We start from the raw sequence: 21,850 nt of genomic DNA, 5'->3' as shown, positions 1-21,850 counted from the left end.
CACTCCCAGCTCTGGCCGCAGCGCTGCCCAGCCCAGGGGGACGGTCACTGCCCTGCTCCTGCTGCCCCACTGCTGCTGACACAGGCCAGGATGCCCTCGGCCTTCTTGGCTACCTGACCAGGTGCTGGGCCACGTTCCACTGCTCTTGACTGGTACACCTGGGTCCTTTGGGCCCATGCAAGTGCCCAACAACAAGGTTGCCTGTTTGACTTCAAGCACAGCATCCCCAGTTCAGAGATGTCCTGCCTCTTCTCAGCAACACAAGACAGCAGTCAAGGACTTGCAGCTTCACCCCCACCCTAGGCCCTAATGCCAGTTCCAAAGCTGCAGGCTTCATTGCAAAAGGCATCCACAGGAAATCGCTGCTTCTGCTTTTTGCCGCACAAAAAGCCTTCCCAAAGAGTCACTTGGTTTCTTGGGCCACTCCCAACAGGAATGGCATCCCACAGATTCCTGGCCAACACAATCAACTCCTTGCAGCATAGAAAAAATCAAAAGAGACTGTTCAAGTGAAGAACTATTCCAGAAAACTGAAGAACATTTCCACAAGCCAAAGACACCTTTCAAAAAGGGAAAACAAACACACCAAGCCCTTTCACCAGCAGCACTACATCCTGTGCCTTTGGCCACAGCAATGCAGAAACCCAGAGACAGAACTTCCCCGAGCTGAGCAGCCAGAAGCTCAGCCAGAACCCCCAGCTCTTGGTGCCTCAAGGTGACAAGTCAATGGCCAATTTGTAGCTGGAGGTCACTGCCTGTGGGAAATCGCTGGCTCCTGGCAGGACTCCAGCACTCAGCATCCTCAGGCAGCAACAGCAAGAGCTGGCTGGTCAGAAACTTGCAGCTCTGCCTTGCACTAAAGACAGCACCACCCACAACTGGCACTTACTGACTCCGAACTGTCAGGCTCTGGTGTGACTCCTGATGGAGCCTCGTGGTCATACTGCTCAATTTCCTCCTCTTTGGCTTCTTCACCAGGAGGAGAGGGAGCCAGGGCTGACACTGCTGCTGTCTCTGTCATCTGTAGCAAGACAGAAGCATGTGGGATATGCTGTTGCCTATCATGTATAACCTCCTTTCTTCTCACATATACCTCCGTATCGCCCAAGGACAAATAATAAAATTTTAGAGCAAAAGGATTCTAAGCTACACCGATCAAATTAAAATGGGCCAATTCAATAGAATTGTATATGGGTATGAAGCTGATATTCCTCCATGGCAACCATCTGCAAGCAATGTTGTCTCTGTAAGACCAAGCTTTTAGCTCCTGAAAGATCTGAAATGGAAAAGTAAGAAAGAGACAGCTATGCCTTTGCTATAGCTGCAGCAGACATGGAAACCTGCAACTGGATCAGAATATCATCCATTGCTGGAAAAGGGCAGGAAACGTTGTGCAGAAGCATCTTTGTTTGTTGGAAAATGAGAAAATCAACAGGGCTATTCCTGTACTAAGCAAGCAAAACAAAAATGCAACCAATAACAAGAAGGGAGTGTTACTGATGCCAGTGTCAAAAGCACTGGGATGCAGTGAGGGAATGTTTGGCAGGGAAACAGCCCTGGTGGTGAGCACAGTCATGTATGGAACCATGGAAGTGTGCCTGAAGGTCCCTCATGAGCCTCCCGTTGTCCAGTCTGAAGCTTCCTCACCACCTCCTCTTTGGCCTTGTGCTCCACAGCCTTCCCCAGCTCCCGTGTCCTTCTCTGCACACGCTCCAGCCCCTCAAGGACTTTCTGCTTCACAGGGGCCCACAAGTGGACACAGCACTCCCAGCTCTGGCCGCAGCGCTGCCCAGCCCAGGGGGATGGTCACTGCCCTGCTCCTGCTGCCCCACTGCTGCTGACACAGGCCAGGATGCCCTCGGCCTTCTTGGCTACCTGGCCAGGCGCTGGCCCACCTTCAGCTGCTCTTGACCAGCACCCCTGGGTCCTTTTGGCCCACACAGGTACCCAGCCAAAAAGTTGCCCGTTTGATTTCAAATACAGCATCTCCGGTTCAGAGACGTCCCGCCTCTTCTCAGCAACACAAGACAGCAGTCAAGGACTTGCAGCTTCATCCCCACCCTAGGCCCTAATGCCAGCTCCAAAGCTGCGGCTTCATTGCAAAAGGCATCCACAGGAAATTGCTGCTTCTGCTTTTTTGCCGCACAAGAAGCCTGCCCAATGAGGCACTTGGTTTCTTTGGCCATACCTGACAAGAATGGCACCCCACAGGTTCCTGGACAACACAATCATCTCCTTGAAGCCTAGCAAAAGTCAAAAGAGACTGTACAAGTGAAGAACTATTCCAGAAAACTGAAGAACACTTCCACAAGCCAAACACACATTTCCACAAAGGGAAAACAAACAAATCAAACCCTGCCACTTGCAGCACTACGTCCTGTGAATTTGGCCACAGCAATGCAGAAACCCAGAGACAGAACTTCCCTTAGCTGAGCAGCCAGAAGCTCAGCCAGAACCCCCAGCTCTTTGGTGCCTAAGGGCGACAGATCAAAGGCCAATTTGTTGCTGGAGGTCACTGCCTGCAGGAAATCGCTGGCTCCCGGCAGGACTGCAGCACTCAGCATCCTCAGGCAGCAACAGCAAGAGCTGGCTGGTCAGAAACTTGCAGCTCTGCCTTGCACTAAAGACAGCGCCACCCACAACTGGCACTTACTGGCTCGGAAGAATCAGGCTTTGGTGTGACCTTTGATGGAGCCTCATGGTCATACTGCACTATTTGCTTGTCTTTGGCTTCTTCTTCAGGAGGAGAGGGAGCCAGGGCTGACACTGCTGCTGTCTCTGTCATCTGTAGCAAGACAGAAGCATGAAGGACAGACCATTACCCCTCATTTATAACTTCGTTGCTCCTCACATATACCACCATTTCTCCCAAGGAAAACTGGGTAACTCTAATTGCAATGGGATTCTAACGCACTCTCATGGTATTTACATTGGCTAATAATTCAGTAATGCAAATTGCTCTGAAATAAATATTCCACCCTCCTTACTGTCATGTAGCAATGATCTCTTTGTAACTGATTTTTTAATACTTGAAAGCTCTGAAATGCAACAGGAAAACTTGCTGCTCTGCCTTGCACTAAAGACAGCACCACCCACAACTGGCACTTACTGGCTCAGAAGATTCAGGCTCTGCTGTGACCCCTGAGGAAGACTCATGGTCATACTGTTCAATTTGCCCCTCTTTATCTTCTCCAGGAGCAGAGGGAACTGGGGCAGACACTGATGCTGGTTTTGTGGTCTGGGGCAAGAGAGAAGCATGTGGGACAAGCCATTACCTATCACGTATAACCTCCTTCCTTCTCACATCTACGACCATATCTTCCAAGGAAAAATCATAAACTTCCAGAGTAAAAGATTCTAAGCCACACAGATCAAATTAAAACAGGCCAATTCAACAGAACTGCATATGGATATGTAGCCGATATTCCTCCCTGGCTGCCATCAGCAAGCAGCATTGTCTCTGCAATGCAGAGCTTTTATCTTTTGAAAGGTCTGAAATGGAAAAGTAAGAAAAAGACAGCTACGCCTTTGCTATTGCTGCTGCAGACATGGAAACCTACAACTGGATCTGAATCTCATCCAGTGCTGGAAAAAGGAGGAAACATTGTGCAGAAGCATCTTTGCTTGTTGGAAAATGAGAAAATCAACAGGACGTTTCTTCTACTAAACCAGCAAAATAAAAACTCAACCAACAACCAGCAGGGAGTGTCACTGATGACACTGTCTAAAGCACTGGGATGCAGTGAGGGAATATTTGCTAGGGGAAAAGCCCTTGTAGTGCGCTGAGGGCCAATTTCTAGCTGTCACTGCCTAAAGGAAATGGCTACGTCCTGCAGGACTGCAGCTCTCGGCATCCTCCGCTAGCAACAGCAAGAGCTGGCTGCTCAGAAAATTGCAGCTCTGCCTTGCACTAAAGACAGCACCACCCACAACTGGCACTTACTGGCTCAGAAATGTCAGGCTCCGATGTGACCCCTGATGGAGCCTCGTGGTCATTCTCTTCAATTTGCTGCTCTTTGGCTTCTTCTTCAGGAGGAGAGGGAGCCGAGGCAGAGACCACTGTTCCTTCGTCCATCTGTGGCAAGAGAGAAGCATGATGGACAGCCATTACCTATCATTTATAGCCTCCTTTCTCCTTGTATCCACAACTACCTCGTCGAAGGAGAAATTATCTACTTTGTTAGCATTGGGATTCTAAATCACTCCAACCAGATTAAAATAAGCTAACTCATCCGAACTCTATTTGATGTACTCTATGTATTTGATAGTCCTTTCTGGCTCCTATCTGCATGCAACTGTGCCTCTGCACAAAGGAGCTTTTGGCTCTTTAAAGCCCTGAAATGGAGAAGTAGGAAATAGCCAGCAAGGCCTTTGCTATTGCTGCAGCAGACATGGAAAACTTCAACTGGATCAGAATGCCATCCTGTGCGTGAAAAGGGCAGGAAAGGTTGTGCGGAAGCATCCGTGCTTGTTGGAAAGAGAGACAATGGGACAGGGCTTCACCTCCTACCAAACCAACAAACCAACGGTAGAAAATGTCCCCTCCTCAGGTGGCTAAAACACTTGGAGGCAGTGAGGGCATGTTTGGCAGGGAAAGAGCCCTGGTGGTGAGCACTGTCCCATATGGATCTATGGAAGTGTGCCTGAAGGTCCCCCAGGAGGTTCCCGTTCTCCAGGCTGAAACTCCCTCAGCACCTCCTCCTTGGCCTTGTGCCCCACAGCCTTCCCCAGCTCCCGTGTCCTTCCCTGCACACGCTCCAGCCCCTCAAGGACTTTCTGCTTCACAGGGGCCCACAAGTGGACACAGCACTCCCAGCTCTGGCCGCAGCGCTGCCCAGCCCAGGGGGACGGTCACTGCCCTGCTCCTGCTGCCCCACTGCTGCTGACACAGGCCACGATGCCCTCGGCCTTCTTGGCTACCTGGCCACACCCTGGCTCTTGTTCCACTGCTCTTGACCAGCAACCCTGCATCCTTTGGGCCCATGCAGCTCCCCCACCACAAAGTTGCCTGTTTGACTTCAAATACAGCATCCCCATTTCAGAGACATCTTGCTCTCTTCTCAGCAACACAAGACAGCAGTCAAGGACTTCCAGCTTCACCTCCACCTCCAGGCTCCAAAGCACTTTCCCAAGCTGCAAACTACCTCTAAAAATGCAACCACAGAACCTTGCTCCTTGTGCTTTTTGCCTCACAACAGGGCTTCACAACTACACACTTTGTTTCTTTGGCCACAGGTCTTGTCCCCCACAGATTCATGGACAACACACTCGTCTCCTTCCATCTTATCAAAAGTCACAAGAAAGCTGGGCCACACACTTCGTAGAACTGAATAAATACTCAAGTAAGCTGAAGAGCAATTTCACCAGCCAAACACATGTTTCCACAAGGAGAAAGCAAACAAAGCAAACAAACCAAGCTCCAGCACTGCCATGTGTGCCCTTGGCAACAGGACTTCAGAAACCAAGAGACAGAGCTTCACTGAGCCGAGCAGACAGATGCTCACCCTGAGGCAACAGGCTTTGGTGCCTCAACATGACAGCTCCAAGGCCAATTTCTGCCTGGTGGTCACTGCCTGCAGGAAATCGATGGGTCCTGGCAGGACTCCAGCACTCAGCATCCTCAGGCAGCAACAGCAAGAGCTGACTGGTCAGAAACTTGCAGCTCTGCCTTGCACTAAAGACAGCACAGCACCACCCACAACTGGCACTTACTGGCTCAGAAGATTCAGTCTCTGCTGTGACCCCTGATGGAGCCTCGTGGTCAAACTCCTCCATTTCCTCCTCTTTGGCTTCTTCTTCAGGAGCAGAGGGAGGCGGGGCAGACACTGCTGTTCCTTCGTCCATCTGTGGCAAGAGAGAAGCATGAGGGGCAGGCCATTACCTATCATTTATAACTTTGTTTCTCCTCACATCTACCACCATATCATCCAAGGAAAATTGTGAAACTTTGATTACAATGGGATTCTAAGGCACTCTCATGGTATTGAAATTGTTTAATCCGACTGTAAATAAAATTACTTGGATTTAAATATTCTACCCTGCCTACTATCAGGTAGGAATGAATCTATTTGTATAACTGATTTTTTAAATCTTGAAACCTCTGAAATGCAAACGCGAAATTTGCATCTCTTCCTTGCACTAAAGCCAGCACCACTCACAACTGGCACTTACTGGCTCTGAAGATTCAGGCTCTGCTGTGATCACTGATGGAGCCTCACGCTCATACTCCTCAATTTGCTGCTCCTCTTTGTCTTCTTCACCAGGAGGAGAGGGAGCTGGGGCAGACACTGCTCTTCCCGCTGTCATCTGTGGCAAGAAGGAATTATTAGGGACAGGCCTTTACCTATCATTTATAACTGTCTATATTCTCACATCTACCACCATTTCTTCCAAGGAAAATTGGGAAACTTTAATTGCAATTGGATTCCAATGCACTCTCATGGTTTTAAGATTGGCTAATCCACCTGTAATGCAAAGTGCTCTGAAATAAATATTCCACCCTCCCTACTATCAGGTAGCAATGATCTCTTTGTAACTGACTTTTTAATTCTTGAAAGCTCTGAAATGCAAAAGGAAAACTTGCTGCTCTGTGTTGCACTATAGACAGCACCACCCAGAACTTACAGAAGTGTCTGGCTCTGCTGTGACCACTGCTGAAGCCTCGCGGTCATGCTGCTCAATTTGCTCCTCTTTGGCTTCTTCTCCAGGAGCAGAGGGAGCCGGGGCAGACACTACTGTTGCCTCTGTCAGCTGTAGCAAGAGGGAGCCATGAGGGATGAACCGTTACCTATCATTTATAAGAACCTTTCTTCTCACATATAACACTAAATCTTTCAAGGAATATTAAGAAATTTTGATTGCAATGGGATTCATGGTATTAAAATTGGCGGATCCATCTGTAATGCAAATTGCTCTGATTTAAATATTCCACACTGCCTACTATCAGGTAGCAATGATCTACTTGTGTAACTGATCTTTTAAATCTTGAAAGCTCTGAAATGCAAAAGCAAAACTTGCAGCTCTGCCTTGCACTAAAGACAGCACCACCCACAACTGGCACTTACTGGCTCAGAAGATTCAGGCTCTGGTGTGATCACTGATGGAGACTCATGGTCATACTGCTCAATTTGCTCCCCTTCATCTTCTCCAGGAGCAGAGGGAGCTGGGGCAGACACCGATGCTGGTTTTGTGCTCTGGGACAAGAGAGAAGCATGTGGGACAAGCCATTACCTATCATGTATAACCTCCTCCCTTCTCACATCTACCTCCATATTGTCCAAGGAGAAATCATAAAATTCCAGAGTAAAAGGATAGTAAAAGGATTCTAAGCCACACAGATCAAATTAAACCAGGCCAATTCAACAGAACTGCATATGGATATGTAGCTGATATTCCTCCCTGGCTGCTATCAGCAAGCAACGTTGTCTCTGCAATGCAGAGTTTTAGCTTTTGAAAGCTCTGAAATGGAAAAGAAAGAAAGAGACAGCTACGCTTTTGCTATTGCTGATGCAGACATGAAAAACTACAACTGGATCTGAATCTCATCCATTGCTGGAAAAGAGCAGGAAACATTGTGCAGAAGCATCTTTGCTTGTTGGAAAATGAGAAAAACAACAGGAATTTTCCTCTACTAAACCAGCAAAACAAAAATGCAGCCAGCAACAAGCAGGGAGTGTTACTGACACCAGCGTCTAAAGCACTGGGATGCAGTGAAAGCATGTTTGGCAGGGGAACAGCTCCGGTGGTGAGCACAGTCATGTATGGATCTATGGAAGTGTGCCTGAAGGTCCCTCAGGAGGCTCCCATTGTCCAGGCTGAAACTCCCTCAGCACCTCCTCCTTGGCCTTGTGCTCCACAGCCTTCCCCAGCTCCCGTGTCCTTCTCTGCACACGCTCCAGCCCCTCCTGGTATTTCTGCTTCAGATGGGCCCAAAAGTGTTTACGTATATAAAAAGGTAAAAATCTTTCTAAAGTGTATGATGGCTTTAGAATGTACACATAATTTTGAGAAATGTTGGGAAATTTTAAAATAATAAGCAAAATCAGGATCACAAAATCAGGATCGAAATCATTAAGGAAAATTTAAACATTTAGAAAGCTGAGACTGTGAGTTGCTATAGTACCAAACTACTAATGAACCAAGCTGAGACTTCTTTCAGCAGAAAGATCAGAACTGTGTCTAGAAACCAAGACAGATTTCTCTCAGAGCTCAGTTGCTACAACAATAACCTGCCTAGTTCAGAATATGATGTCGCAACATCTGATTAGAAAAAAAATAGGGTTATATCTTTTGGAAAAAAAGAGATTTTAAGTGTTTAAATGAACAGATTTTCACCATGCCAGTCGCTTATGAGAGGGATAATAGTAGGCCAATGTATTAATCACTCTCGCTATATAACTGTTGTTGTTTGACACGGAAAAGGAATTTTCTCGGCAGGAAGAGGTCAATTTGGATATTGACCAATTGAAGGTGGACACGCCTCTGAGAACACAGAGGGGTTAAAAGCAGAATTCCCAGGAGAACTGGCTCTCTTTGGTTCCGGTCAGTGTGCAGTGCAGGACTCTGCCCTGCCCGGCCGTGGCTGGGTGGGGAGGGGAAGGTCCATGGCCTGGCTGAGGTGGGCCCAGGGGTGGAGGGACTGGAACTGGGCTGGCCCCTGCAGATGGAAGGGTGGAGAAATCTGGGATGTCTCCATTCCCCCCAGTCTCTCTCTCAAGAGAGACAGAGAAAGAGACAGCGGTGGTTTTATCAGCATCAGCAGTACGCCGCAGGGAAGGAGAAGAGCGAGGGGGCCGCAAGGTGCCCAGCTGCCTGTGGGAGCCGGAGCCTGGGCATCGAGCCAGCCCTGGGAGTCGGGACTTTTAACCCTTCCTTGAGAAATGAAAGCTTGCTGAAATTTCACTCCTCCTCGGTTTGAAAGAGAGCAAGAGAGACAGCTTGGACCCTGTGATGTTAGAAGGAGAAATTCGAGGTGGGAGGAGATGAGGAGTGGTTTTTTTGGCTGGACTTTTCCTTGTTGGCCATAGACTGAACCGATATTTCTCTTCCAAGAGAGACTGTATTTTTGGAGGATGCCAGTGAGCCAAGGGACCGGCTTCAGCTGGGAAAAGACAGAAGTGGAGCGAACAGAGAAGAGTTAGGGGGTTTGTGGTGGTGTTCCCTGTCCTCAAAGAAGGAGAAGAAGATCTCTGTTCTTGGACCCTCGGCCCCAGGGGAAAATGGGGGGGGACTGTGGTCCCAAAAAATGAAAAACGGAATTGTTCTTTTTCCCCCTCTTGGCAGGCATCCTTGAAAGGAAAAATCCTAAAAGCACTCTGTCCATCCATGCATTGGTGGTGAGAGCACAGTGCATGGAAAGGAGAAGGGTCACCATGGCAAACTTCTTCTCCGGGCGGTGCCATGTGTAACATGGAAACACAGGATGTGGCAGTGTGTTTATTGGGGGGTCTGTGGCACAGAGGAGACGCCTGTCCCCCTTGATGGACTGAGTATCGATTGCCTGCAGGGTGAAGCCTGATTGGGTTTGATTTGTAAATGCAAATGATGATTGCAAAAAAATTATTTCTACAACCCAAACAGCCTCCAACTGTTACTCAAATGCTTTCAACTTACAGTAAAATTAGCACTCCACAGTATCTTGCTACAGTACAAGCTAAAGCCTTTAGAGAACAAATTACTAAATCTCATGATTCACTAAAGAACAAAGTTTAAAAAGCAGTTGAAGAACAAATAAAACTTTTTTAAAAAAACTCTTGCTGCTGTTCAATGAAATTCTACTTAAAAGTCATGCTTCAGATGTGAGAAGCCTAGTCATGTGATAAAGACTTACCCTGATCCAATAATAAAATCTGAAGAATACATTCTGCTAGTCCTCAATATCAAAAAGGGAAACATTATGCAAGAAATTGTCATTCTAAATTTGATATAGATAGTAATCGCCTACCATTAAACTCCAAGCAAAGCGCGACCCACCACGCGGTGAAACAAGCAATAGCAACTCAGAATCCAGGGAATTTTGCCCCCTTAGCCTTAACTAGGAGACCTCAAAGCCAAACACAAGATCTACCTTTACCACCAGTACCACAAGATGTTCCTTCTTATTACCTCCAAGGACAAAAGTGGAGTTAGCAAACTCAAAATTAACATGGTTTTTAAAAAATTTCTGTTATGAATGTATACCTACAGGTCTGATTAAGAAATCACAACAAAGACAAGAATTTTTAATTATTATAGGTTAAGACAACAATACAAGTGTTGGACTGTTAATTTTTCCAGTTATCATTTCAGTAAACTACAATGAAGAGCTAATAGTTTTAGCTCTTCCCCTCAAAGCCCCAACAGTAATTCAACCTAAGACGCCTCTTGCTTTTACAATGGCTTTACCTATAGACATACTCATACAAAATGTATCTCAACAAAATGCTTTGTTAACCAATCAAACGGTGTACGAAGGTGTTCCAGATGTGATTTCTACTCCAATGCTAGATGTCTTCTAAGTAGAACATACTTAGAAGCATGTTTTAAACCAACAAGAACTGACTTGTGGCCTAACTCATCGTGGTAGAACAATTTATGTTACAGGCATACCAGATACGGTGCAGGTGTCTCTGTAATTTCTCTCCTGTTTTAGCCCAGTAGCTAACACTTAATATCACCTATGAGAACACTCACAAGGATCAGCGGAACTACTGTTTGTTTACAAAGTGAATCCATGATTACTATTACAAGTCCTGAAAGGAAGATAGCTGCTGTACGTGCCTTTCTATCAAGAATTCCTAGAAACTGGCCTCTCGTCATCATCGCTAGAAAAGACTGTTTCTTCAACATGCCTCTTCATCCTGAAGATGGCCCAAGATTTGCCTGCTCAGTTCCAGTCATCAATCAAAGAAAGCCAATGCAAAGATATCACTAGGAATCTTTACCAATGAAGGGATGAAGACTTCTCTAACAATTTAACAATATTTTGTCACACAAGTACTGTGCCCAACTTGACAGAAGCATCCACAATCCACGATTCTACACTACATAGATGATCTACTCCTTGCAGCACTGACACAGACAAAGATGAAACAAACTCGTGACAGTGCTGTCACTGAAATCCAAAAGACTGAACTAGAATTTCTACATCTAAGATACAAGAAATCCCACTCTTAAAATATCTAAGATAAAAGATAACAAAACAATTTCACCACAAAAGATACAACTTCAAGTCAACATCAACACTTTGCAAGATTTACTTTGCAAGATTATGCTCCCAAGAAACCTTTCTTCCTGACTGCTTTGAGACAGAAGCTACAACTTTATAGCCTCATTTTTCAATGAGCTCCATCTGAGAAAGATCCATTACTAATAGTAGAATAAATTTTTCTTCCCTACAAGTCTCCAAAGACAATTTCTACAACCCTAGAGATAATAGCACAAATTGTAATTAAGGCCAAAGCAAGAATATTAACCTTAACAGGAAAAGATTTTACAGTTCTATATTTACCTTTAAATAAAGATTATTTCGATTAGGCATGACAAAATTCAGATGATTTACAAAATGCATTCTTAAATTTTTCAAGTGTTTGTGCTATTCATTATCCAAGTCACAAATTACTACAAACAAAATTGAGTTTCAAAAAAAAAAGCCCTTGCTAATGAAGGGCCTTTAAGTAAGACAACGCTCTTCGTCAAGAAAAACACATAAATCAGTAATTTAAATCAAACAACAAAAAATTAGAAATCAAATATTCAAGTAGTCAAAAGTTCTCCTCAAGTAGTTAAACTAGCTGCTGTTGTTAAAGCTTTTCAGCTATTTTCAAAGCCTTTCAATTTAATTACACATTCTACCTCTGTTACTAATGTAGGTAAAAATATAGTTTTAAAAGATACTAGTAATAATAATTTATATTGTTAGCTTTCATATCTTCATAAAAAATTACAACACAGAACTAACCTATATTATATTTCTCATATTAAAACCCATTTATCTTTACCAAGATGTTTAGCAAAAAGAAATACAAGAACAAAAAAACTGACCATAGTTATCTCAAACACATTAGCAAACATTTTTGAGCACGCAAAATTGAGTCATACCTTTTCCATCAATATACACAAGCACTTGTACAGACATTTCGTATCTCTAAATCCCAAGCTAAATCTGTCATTAACAGTTACCCTGATTGTCAGCTTGTGCAAACCCCTGTTTCTACAAGAACTGTTCATCCACAAAGTTTATAAAGTCTACAATTATAACAAACATCACTAAATACCCTTCTTTGGAGAGATTTAAAAATATTCATGTTGCAGTAGATTCACTATCAAGTACAGTTTTTACCTCTATCCACACAAGAGAACAAGTAATCGTGCCTATCAACATTTTTTACAAACATTTACTTCATTAAGTGTACCACAATAGACCCACATATCTATCGCAAAAAGTAACAGCATTCCTAATAAATTAAAATGTTCATCACTCCTTCCATATTCCCCACTCCCCCACAAATCAAACAACTGTTAAAAAGACACATCACACATTAAAACACATTTAGATCAACAGAAGAGGGGAGCAGAAGTAATACCACAGATAAAATTGAGTAAAGCTTTATATGTTTCTAATTCTTTAAACAGTTCTTTTGCAGAACCAGATCCACCAATTCTTAAGCATTTTACAAATAACACACAAACAAAACTAAAAAAAAAAAATCCTCCTGTTTTAATTAAGACCATAAAAAAGACAACTTAAAAGTCCTTTCCAATTAATAACTTAAAGCAAAGAGTATACTTGTATTTCTACAAGCACTAGAAAAGCAAAGTGAATTCCAATAAAGAACGTCAAACCATACAACACACCAAAACACACTAACAAACCCAAATACAAAAGAAAAATTACAAATAATTCACAAAACCTCACCAAAAACAATTAAAGTCAGTCACAAATTTAACTTTTAAATTGAGACCTTAAAAAAGTCAAAATTTATCAGAACCTAATACAAGATACTAAACCTAACTTTACCCAACATTAAGAATGGTTTAACTTAGAATTATAGAGCTTAAAACAAACAAAAACAAAAGTACCTTCATATAAAAAGTTTGTAACTTTTTTCCTACATGAATAAATATATGCAGTAGTAAAGCTATGTAACACAAAATAATAAGTGACGAGTCAAAAGCAGTTTATTTAAAAAAAGAGAGGGGGATATGTAGGAATATATAAAAGGTAAAAGACTTTAGGAAGTGCAAAAAGGACCCAGAAAGTAGACATAAAGCTGAAAAAGGCTGGGAAATTTCAAAACCTTCTCATGGGAATCTAGGAAAATATATTTATATTTATCATAAGGAGCAAGAAAGAACAAGAACTTAGTGATAGTTTGAGATGTCAAAAGTCCTAGATATATGCTTTGCAAAAATAGAAAAAGTTTCAATCTTACATAATGAATTACCCTATACTGTTTGAGGTTCATAGAAGTCCTTCTGTTAATGTTAAACCCACATGGGTCCTGTTCTTATTGAGTAGGGTATAATGACTCTGCACCTTTTCTTTTATGTTATTGGTTCAAAGCATAAGTAGAAAAACGCTTTGCATAAACTGCCATCTTGCCTTTGATCTAGATTTGCATGGATGTTCGTTTCTCTGTGTCTCTGGCCTTTTGCTTGTATGATACAGACATAATAAATGCCAAGTCAGCAACCAGTCCGGGTCCCATCCTGTTTTGTGAGATGCAGACCGACCGGGCAGAAAGTGGACACAGCACTCCCAGCTCTGGCCGCAGCGCTGCCCAGCCCAGGGGGACGGTCACTGCCCTGCTCCTGCTGCCCCACTGCTGCTGACACAGGCCAGGATGCCCTTGGCCTTCTTGGCTACCTGGCCAGGCGCTGGCCACCTTCAGCTGCTCTTGACCGGCACCCCGGGCTCCTTTAGCCCACGCAGGTACCCAGCCACAAAGTTGCTCATTTGACTGCAAATACCGCATTAAATTGTCCTTCTAATTCTACAACCACATCTTCTAAGGAAGTATCATGAAGTTTGATAGGGATAGGAATCTAAGTTGCTTTGACTTCATTAAAATGGGCTTATTCAACTCTGCAGGAAGTTGCTCTCTCTTAAGTATTCATCCCTGTCTAGTGTCATCAAGAAATGTTCTCTCTGCAAAACTGAGTTTGTAGGTCTTCAAGGCTCTGAGTTGGAAATTAGGAAAGATCCAGCTATGCCTTTTTATTTGTTGTGGAATGCCTGAAAATGGATTTTCTTTCAGCCTGCATGCCTGGGCCACTACAGCCTACTGGTTCTGGCTAAGCACACAGCTTACTCTGCAATTGCTAAACAGCACAAACCTGAAATGTTCCTTTCTCACTCACCTTAGGACCAGCACCACTGAATGCATGCTTCAGGTGACCTGTAGTGGGCAAGGGAAAATGAACCAGACGTTGTGAGAAAATTGCCTGGGCTGGTGAAACCCACAGAACAAGCACCACAAACAGAGAGTTTTCCCTTTCACAACATCCCTCCAGCAGACACATTTCATTCACACAACCAGCAAGAGATCCAGATAATATTCTTGGGCATGCCTACCCTTTGGCCTGTTTAGCCATTAAATGAATACAAACATGATGAAGAAAATGCAAATTGTTCTCTAACACTCAATGCTCCTTTTCTACCAAACACATAACACCTCTTTTTAAAATCCTCTCCTTCCGGTACCTTCTTTTTTTTTAAATCAGATGCATGCACAACTTCCCATTAACTTGCTGGAAACAGTTGCCCAGAAAAGCTTCCCCAAAATTCCACTATGATGTGGCAGGCTCTATTGTGACACAACACAGCAGCAGCTCCAGGGTCCAGGAGCAGACACTCCCTGCTTTGGAGTTTGCTCTTCCTTGCAAAGAAAATCACTATTTAACACTCAGTCAAGGGTCAAGTTAGACAGTCAAATCCTTTCATGACAAAATGTAGAAAGACAGAAGAAGCTTTCCCTGAATTCTGGGAACAACTGCAAAGTTTTTAGAAGGCCTTCCAAGAAGGTCTCCAGTTTACATTTTCAAAGCTGTCTTGCTTGTCCCAGCAAACTGAGGAAATGACAGACTCCGCTGCCTCAGACTCTCCCATGGAGGAAACAGAACCCTGCAGGTTCCCTTGCAAATGCTGCCCCTGTGGCTGCAGAAATCCCCTTGTAGCTGAACTCCTTGACAGGAGCTTTACCAAACCAGTGGCACCCTGGTGCTCTTTCTGTTTCAGGCACTAAGAAAGGGCTGGAAGACATACAAAAGCCAGGTTCAGGTACACCCAGGGAAAACATCTACTTACGTGCCAGGTTAGTGAGGTAATAGCCAGAATAACAAACACCATAAACGGCAATAGCTGCAGCAGCAACTTTCTCAATCATTGTAAAATCAAGGCTCTTGCCAGTGGGCAGCTCCCACTGACAAAAGCCTCAAGCAGGAGGATGCTCCTGCCCTGAGCGAGCCCTAGGGCTGCTCTGACACTGAGGCCTTCCGTGCACCCAGACAACCTTCTGCTGTCACCATGACCACATGGCAGCCATGCCCTGACATCACAATGCAAGCACTCTATATTGGTCTGTGAATTTAGGCAGAGCAATAACCAACCTTCTGTACAGCAAAAGCAAAATATCCGGGGAAGGTCTCCTCTGTCACAAAGCAGCACAAATTCACTTTGTGGCCAAACCCTGTTGTTCAAGGGATCCAAGAGTAACTCCAAGAGTGCACCAAGCACCTACAGCCTGTGCTGCAACTGAGCACTCAGATGGTAACCTAGCAAAGGAAACCAGACCAAGAAAATGGCCCAAAGCATTGCACATCTGAGAAACAACCCTCACTTTTAAAAATTTAATGGTTTATTATATCTTAACAAAGGACTGAATAAGGAAAACTTGCAGCACTGGGAGTCTCTATGACCATTACATAGATCAGCTCAGCTATAAAATGGATGCTCTGCCTTTTATACCCTTGATCCCGCCAAAGTTTTGTCAAAGTTTTGCCATCCACTGCTGGAGATTCCTTTCTTACATCTTGACTGGAGGTCAGGTGTTGTTATGCCACACCTCCTGGTCACAAGCCGGCCCTCCCCAAAAGCCCTGACTACCAAGGCCATTGCAAGGGGGAGGGGAAATAGGACAATGGGAGGATATATTACAATAACATCACTATACATTTTTACATCCACATAGTATCTACCCCCTAATTGTGAGAGCCAACTGTTACATGACTCATCTATAACATACAGAACCAGGAGAGAAGGCACTGTTGGCATAACAGCTGAAACAATTCCTAACAAATCTCCCACATATCTGCACATTTATTGGATATGCCCAAGGCTCCTGAGGATGTACATCTCTGACTTTATTCCCCTTTGGAAGCAGTCAAACTGGCAGTGTCTGCCTGCCAGCAGGAGCTGCTCTGAGCTGGGAACACGCCTGGTGGTGCTGATTTCCAGAGGCTTCTGTGTGCCAGGAGAAGATAAGGAAGGAGCAGATTGAAAGGTGCTGGCGCTGCTGCTGCTCTGTGCCAGAGAGCCCCGGCTGGGCAGGGCACGGCGCTGCAGGCTCTTTCTCCTGCCAGAGCTGGGCACACCTGGGAACAAGGCATGGCAACTTGTGGGGACACCAAGGGCTTTGTGGGGGCTGCATTGCTCGGCACACACCCAGGCCACCTGTGGCACAGAGTTCTGGTGCATAAAAAGATAAAGCAGAGAGAAATAGCTGGGAAAGGTTTCATTTTGACCTTTCTTACCTGCTCAACAGAAGTGGCAAAATGAAAGTTACAGAGCAGGGCCTGATCCCTTCTCCTGCAGGAGGGGCCCTGTACTGGCTCCTGCCCAGGGCTGGTGCCCATGTGCTAACATTCAGCCGAGTGGGAGCAGAGCTCCTGGGGCTCTACAGGGATACACCAAGCCCAGCCCAGTTACCTGGTACACATGCAAAGCTTCAGAAAAAGATTAGAGTGGAAAAATGTAACTGTCATGATCACTGTATTTTACTATGTTTACATGCTGTATAGGACCGCAGTTTTATGTATTTGTGGTATTTTCACACATTTTAATCTCAGAAATACTGTCAGATACACTTTGATTCCTAATGGAAAGTCTTAAACTATTAATTTAGCTTATAAAATGAAGTTACTGACATTAAATTATACGTACTTTGTAGTGTAGAAGAACACAGTAATAGTGTGAGTAATTATGATTGCTTAAGCACAATTGGCTTGGGTCTGTACAGGAATGTGAAATTTTGCAAGAAGAGAATATTTTCACTAGGTTTTGTAAAATATTTGAGAAACACTTCTTGTTTGAAATAATATGTTTCTAACAACCTCTTACGTAGGAGTTTGAGGAAGGTTCTTACTTTTGAGAGCAGTACAATTTTACATTTTAAGAATAATGTAAGCAGCTGATGAACTTTAGAATTATTGCAGACCACATTTAGTCTTTCAGAAAGTATTAGTGATATATATCTGATTCAATGCATCTTTTAGCCAGGTTTTGTCGGTGTAGGAAAGCCTGGTTGTAAAGCTCCCATTGTTGCCATTACAGCATTTATGTGCTGTAAATCATGTAAAAGTCTCCATTTTCCTAATTTCTTTTTTATTACAAAAATAGGGGTATTCCAGGGGCTGAATGATTCTTCAGTATGACCCACTTGCAATTGTTCTGTGACTAATTCTTGCAGGGCAGTAAGCGTTTCAGTAGTAAGGGGCCACTGATCAACGCAGACAGGTTTATCTGTTAACCATGTCAAGGCTACAACTGGACATTCACCACCCTGCATCACAGTGGCTCCTATTAAAAATCCATAGCAATTCTGTAATAATAGTAATTAAAAATCACAGTAATTCTGAGGGTCTGATGTTAGCTTGTTGGCCATCAGGATGTTCCACATTAATTACAATGGCTGACAAGCCACCTGTTGTAGAACCACCCAACCCCATCAGTCCAAAACTTGCACGAGTGAGAGACCACGATTGAGGCCAACACAGTCACGAGAGTATTGTAGCATCTGCTCCAGTGTCAATCAAACCTGTTACCGATACGGTCCCTGGATGATATCCACTGGCTGTGAGGATGCACGTCTTTTCTGGATGGTTCTCCGTTACTTTCTCAGTCCGGAACACTTGAGGTACTTGCCGTATTGGGAACAAAGCTCACAAAGGCTACAAGCTGAGTGATGCAAGTTCCTTTCTGAATAGTAATAGGGCACTCATCAATTCATATCATAGCATGACTCTGTCCTAAAAAATCAACAAGTCCTAAGTGCACATGAATACATTTAAGTGTAGTACTTGATACCCCTGTCAGAAATGCACTCAATCCACATCCTATTGGGCCATAGGTGTCATGGGGCACTTTGCAGATTTGTCAAAATAGTTACTGTGTCGGTGGTGGGTACATCAATCCCTGTGGACCCACTTGTTGCTCCTGAATACTGTTTGCAAATGGGTAGCTTTACAGTGCTGGGAAGGCCCATAATTGCTGTTAATGGTCGTCAGGTTATTTGTGTCCCCACACACCCCTTTGTGTTCTTCTTCCCATTTCCCTGCAACAGCTGACCATTTGCATGATACTTACTCTTACACAGTGCCCAAATTTAGCACAATGATTGCACATAACATTGCTGCTTGCATTTGACTTAGATGTTATTTTCTGGGTATTACACTGTGCCTTTACATGCCCTTGCTGTCCACAATTACAGCATTTCGGTGGTGGTCTTAGAACTGCAGCAAGAGCTGCCATTTTATGCTCTACTGAACCAACTTTTGAGCAAGCAGTAACCATTTCAGACAATGTGGGCTCCCCAGGTAAGGTGTCAATAATCGTTCTGCAGTCTGGGTTTGCACTTTCTTTCACCAATTGTATACACAATCTATGTCACAAAGGTTCATTATCTACCTGTTTTTCAATAGCTGCAGCAAGCTGTTCCACAAACTGCAAAAATGGTTCTCTCATCCCTTGTTGTATCGTAACATATCTCTGTTTTGGAGCTGCCATTTCCATTGTTTTAATTAAAGCACTCATGCCTATTTGCTGAGCTTGTGTCAAAATTGAAGGATCCCACCTTGCCTGCAAATCTGGGTTAGCAAAAGGCCCAGTGCCCAATAAGGCATCAACACCCACAGCATGACGAGTCGTGTTGAGGCAGCTGCATATTTGTTAAAGCTGTGTGCTCAGCCACTCACCTCCAAGTTTCTTGAAACACACCATACTGTACTGGTTGGAATAAAACTGTAGCAAGATGCATGATGTCATAAGGTACAAGCATACTGCATTAATTACATGTATTAATTGCATTACCTCTGAGGAATTAATACCAAACTGAGCCACTTTCAATTGGAGATCTTGCACAACCTTCCAGGCAAAGACATGATGACTGTCATCCTGCCCTGTTCCAGGAACTGCTTTAAAAACTGGAAAAGCCATAGGATTATCACAGGCAACACTTGCCTTAATTCTCTCCTCCTGAGCTACTTTTGGGGCACCAAATCTTTCTATTAGGTCCCAATTTTTTTATTCAGCTGCTTTCTTCCTAAGAAATTCCCAAAACTTCTGAGACTGTCATGGAAGCACAGTTACTTGACACGGAGGCAAAGTCCATGGGGCAGTAGGGCTAGATTTATTAGAAGCTGAACTGCCAACAGTTCCCTGCCCCAACTCAGGCGTTACTGCGGGTGACTCTTCACTTGATTTGCTGTCACTGTCCGGCAGTGGAGGATACGACCTTGCAAACTGTTCATGCAGCTCAGAGGGGGGCGGGGGGCAAATGGCTGGGCTAGAGTGGAGGGGTGTAGGTCTTAGATTCAAAGAAAAACCATAAATTTCTAACCAGGTAGAAGCTTGAGAAAGTGTTGAGAAAGAATGTAAATAAGTTCTTTATCTCTCTTGTTGTTAACATTGTTTATAATTAGGTTTTACTACTGTATGTCATCCACTGCACAGCAATAGGGTGAGATGTTTTCACTTCAGAACCAATAGAGTTGGTCTGCACAAAGCTCTGTATAAAAGAGCGATGTATTTTGAAATAAATCAGTTATAGTCTCAGCCTTCTGAACAAAGTCTATTCATTCCCATCCTGCCTCAACAGCGTCAGAGGGGAGCAGGGGGCAGACAGCTGGGTTTGTCTTTCTGCCAAAGACATTTCAGCTAACTGGCGCAGTGGTGCAGTGTATAGAGGCAGCGCTGAAAGCTGCTGTGCAGGTGTGAGATAAAGAGGCTTAGGAGTCTGAGAAGGAGATACTTTGGCAGTCTGCCTGGAAGCCTTAGCAGTGTTCCCAAAAGTTTCAGCATTCAGCCCAGAAGCTCTGGCAACTTTCCTGGAAGCTTTGCTAGCCTGCCTGGTAACTTCCATGGGCACCTGCACCTTCTTCAAGGATGTATTCAACAAGTCCCCCATCTGACTCATCCCTCCCATCAGAGTCCTTTATCAACCCCAAATCTTCATCCACGTTGTACTCTGCTTGTTCCCGCTGTTTTCCATTCCTTTAATGCCTCAAAAGGCGATCTCCAAGTAACAACTAGATTGACAATAGTTTTATTTCCTGGTCAGATGACTTTCCACAGCTTGTCCCTGACTTTTTTCCAACTTTTAACACTAAATGCTGTGTCAGGATCAGTGGCAAAATCCTATGATCTAGCCCACAGCAATATACTACAAAGGGCATAGTCTGAAGTAGTAATTCCCTTATTTCTTAACAAAGCTTTCTATGTAGCCAAAACAGTCTCTTCCTCTTTAGATTTATCTCCCATTATCACTAGTTGTTGCCTCACCTGCTTCCAGGTGTCTTGATAGGAGAAAATCAGGTCTGGACTTGCCTGTGGCTTCCACCCGCCACTCTCAGCTGCACCAGCGCCGCCTCCCCCGCTACTCCCCAGCGGGTCAGGGCTGCCAGTCGCTGGGACCCCGCGTGGCTCCAGACCGACCACGCTGCTCAGGCTGCTGCTCCACGCGGTGGGCACCAGCTGTCACTGGTATATACACTGCATCGTGAGGCGGTCGCCACACAAAGCACAGACCACAGGCGGTCTCAGATGGCAACTCTTTATTACCGAACATGGCTGACCTTTTATAAACTTTCTAGTTGTTTATACTTCTTCTACCCCAACTATTGGCCACAAAAAATCAACATAACACCACTGGTGAACAGTAACATGACTTTAGTTAACTTTCCAAAAATGCTTTATCTGGCTGCAGTTCTCTCCTTATCTTTCTCCAGTTCTTCTCTTCTCTCAGCCTCCTTGGTAGCAGCCTTGGAGAGAGCTCTTGATCAGCTTCTTCTTGCCTCTCAGCTTCTTTTCGCTCCTTCAGCTAACAGGCCTGCTGTTAGCCCCTTCCACAGTAATTCATCCATGAGGGGCAGGAAACAAGTAGAGCAGAATAGGATTAAAAAGCCTAGTGATTAATTAGAATTGGTTAAAGTCTGACAGACCTTGAGATGACACCAAAATTAATCATCCTAGAGTGTAGCCTACAGCACACTACTCGCATTTCTATATTCAGGAAACATGTTTTCTTCCTTTTACGCTATCTTAATTTAAAAGCTGAAAGATTCAAGAGGAATTACTACATCCTCCAATGAGTCCATGAAGTTTCCTCTGAATGATCTCCTTATTATTACTGCAGTCTACTATTCAAGTATACAGGGACAACTGTCACAGTAATCTCATTAAAAATGTGTGCTTTGTTAAAATAACCATCACAAAAATCAGTCCTAGTAAGGCAGGTAAGACCGAATCAGTATTGATATTGAAAATCTATTATGGATGCAGAGAAAGGCAAAATCCAAAAACTTCAGAAGTGTGTATATAATATACTCATTTAGTTGAAAAAAACTTATACATGTTTATTAGAACAAGTTTGGGGTT

General features: G+C 44.1%; 1 protein-coding gene across 1 annotated transcript in view; it reads right to left on the bottom strand.

Moving 5' to 3' along the window:
* Positions 1-2,425: 2,425 nt before the first annotated feature.
* The window catches only part of LOC144248359 (3'-5' RNA helicase YTHDC2-like), a 43,285-nt gene continuing 23,860 nt past the window's right edge, over positions 2,426-21,850 (bottom strand). Inside the window, exons 27-31 of the mRNA XM_077790444.1 lie at positions 19,655-19,717; positions 19,171-19,216; positions 18,022-18,116; positions 3,944-4,075; positions 2,426-2,473 (exon numbers count right to left, since the gene is read on the bottom strand). Of these exons, the coding sequence (XP_077646570.1) occupies positions 2,426-2,473; positions 3,944-4,075; positions 18,022-18,116; positions 19,171-19,216; positions 19,655-19,717 (384 nt within the window). The remainder of the gene's footprint in view (positions 2,474-3,943; positions 4,076-18,021; positions 18,117-19,170; positions 19,217-19,654; positions 19,718-21,850) is intronic.

This window comes from Lonchura striata, chromosome Z (genome assembly GCF_046129695.1).
Source record: "Lonchura striata isolate bLonStr1 chromosome Z, bLonStr1.mat, whole genome shotgun sequence".
Classification (NCBI taxonomy): Eukaryota; Metazoa; Chordata; class Aves; order Passeriformes; family Estrildidae; genus Lonchura; species Lonchura striata.
This window is presented reverse-complemented; position numbering and strand designations above follow the sequence as displayed.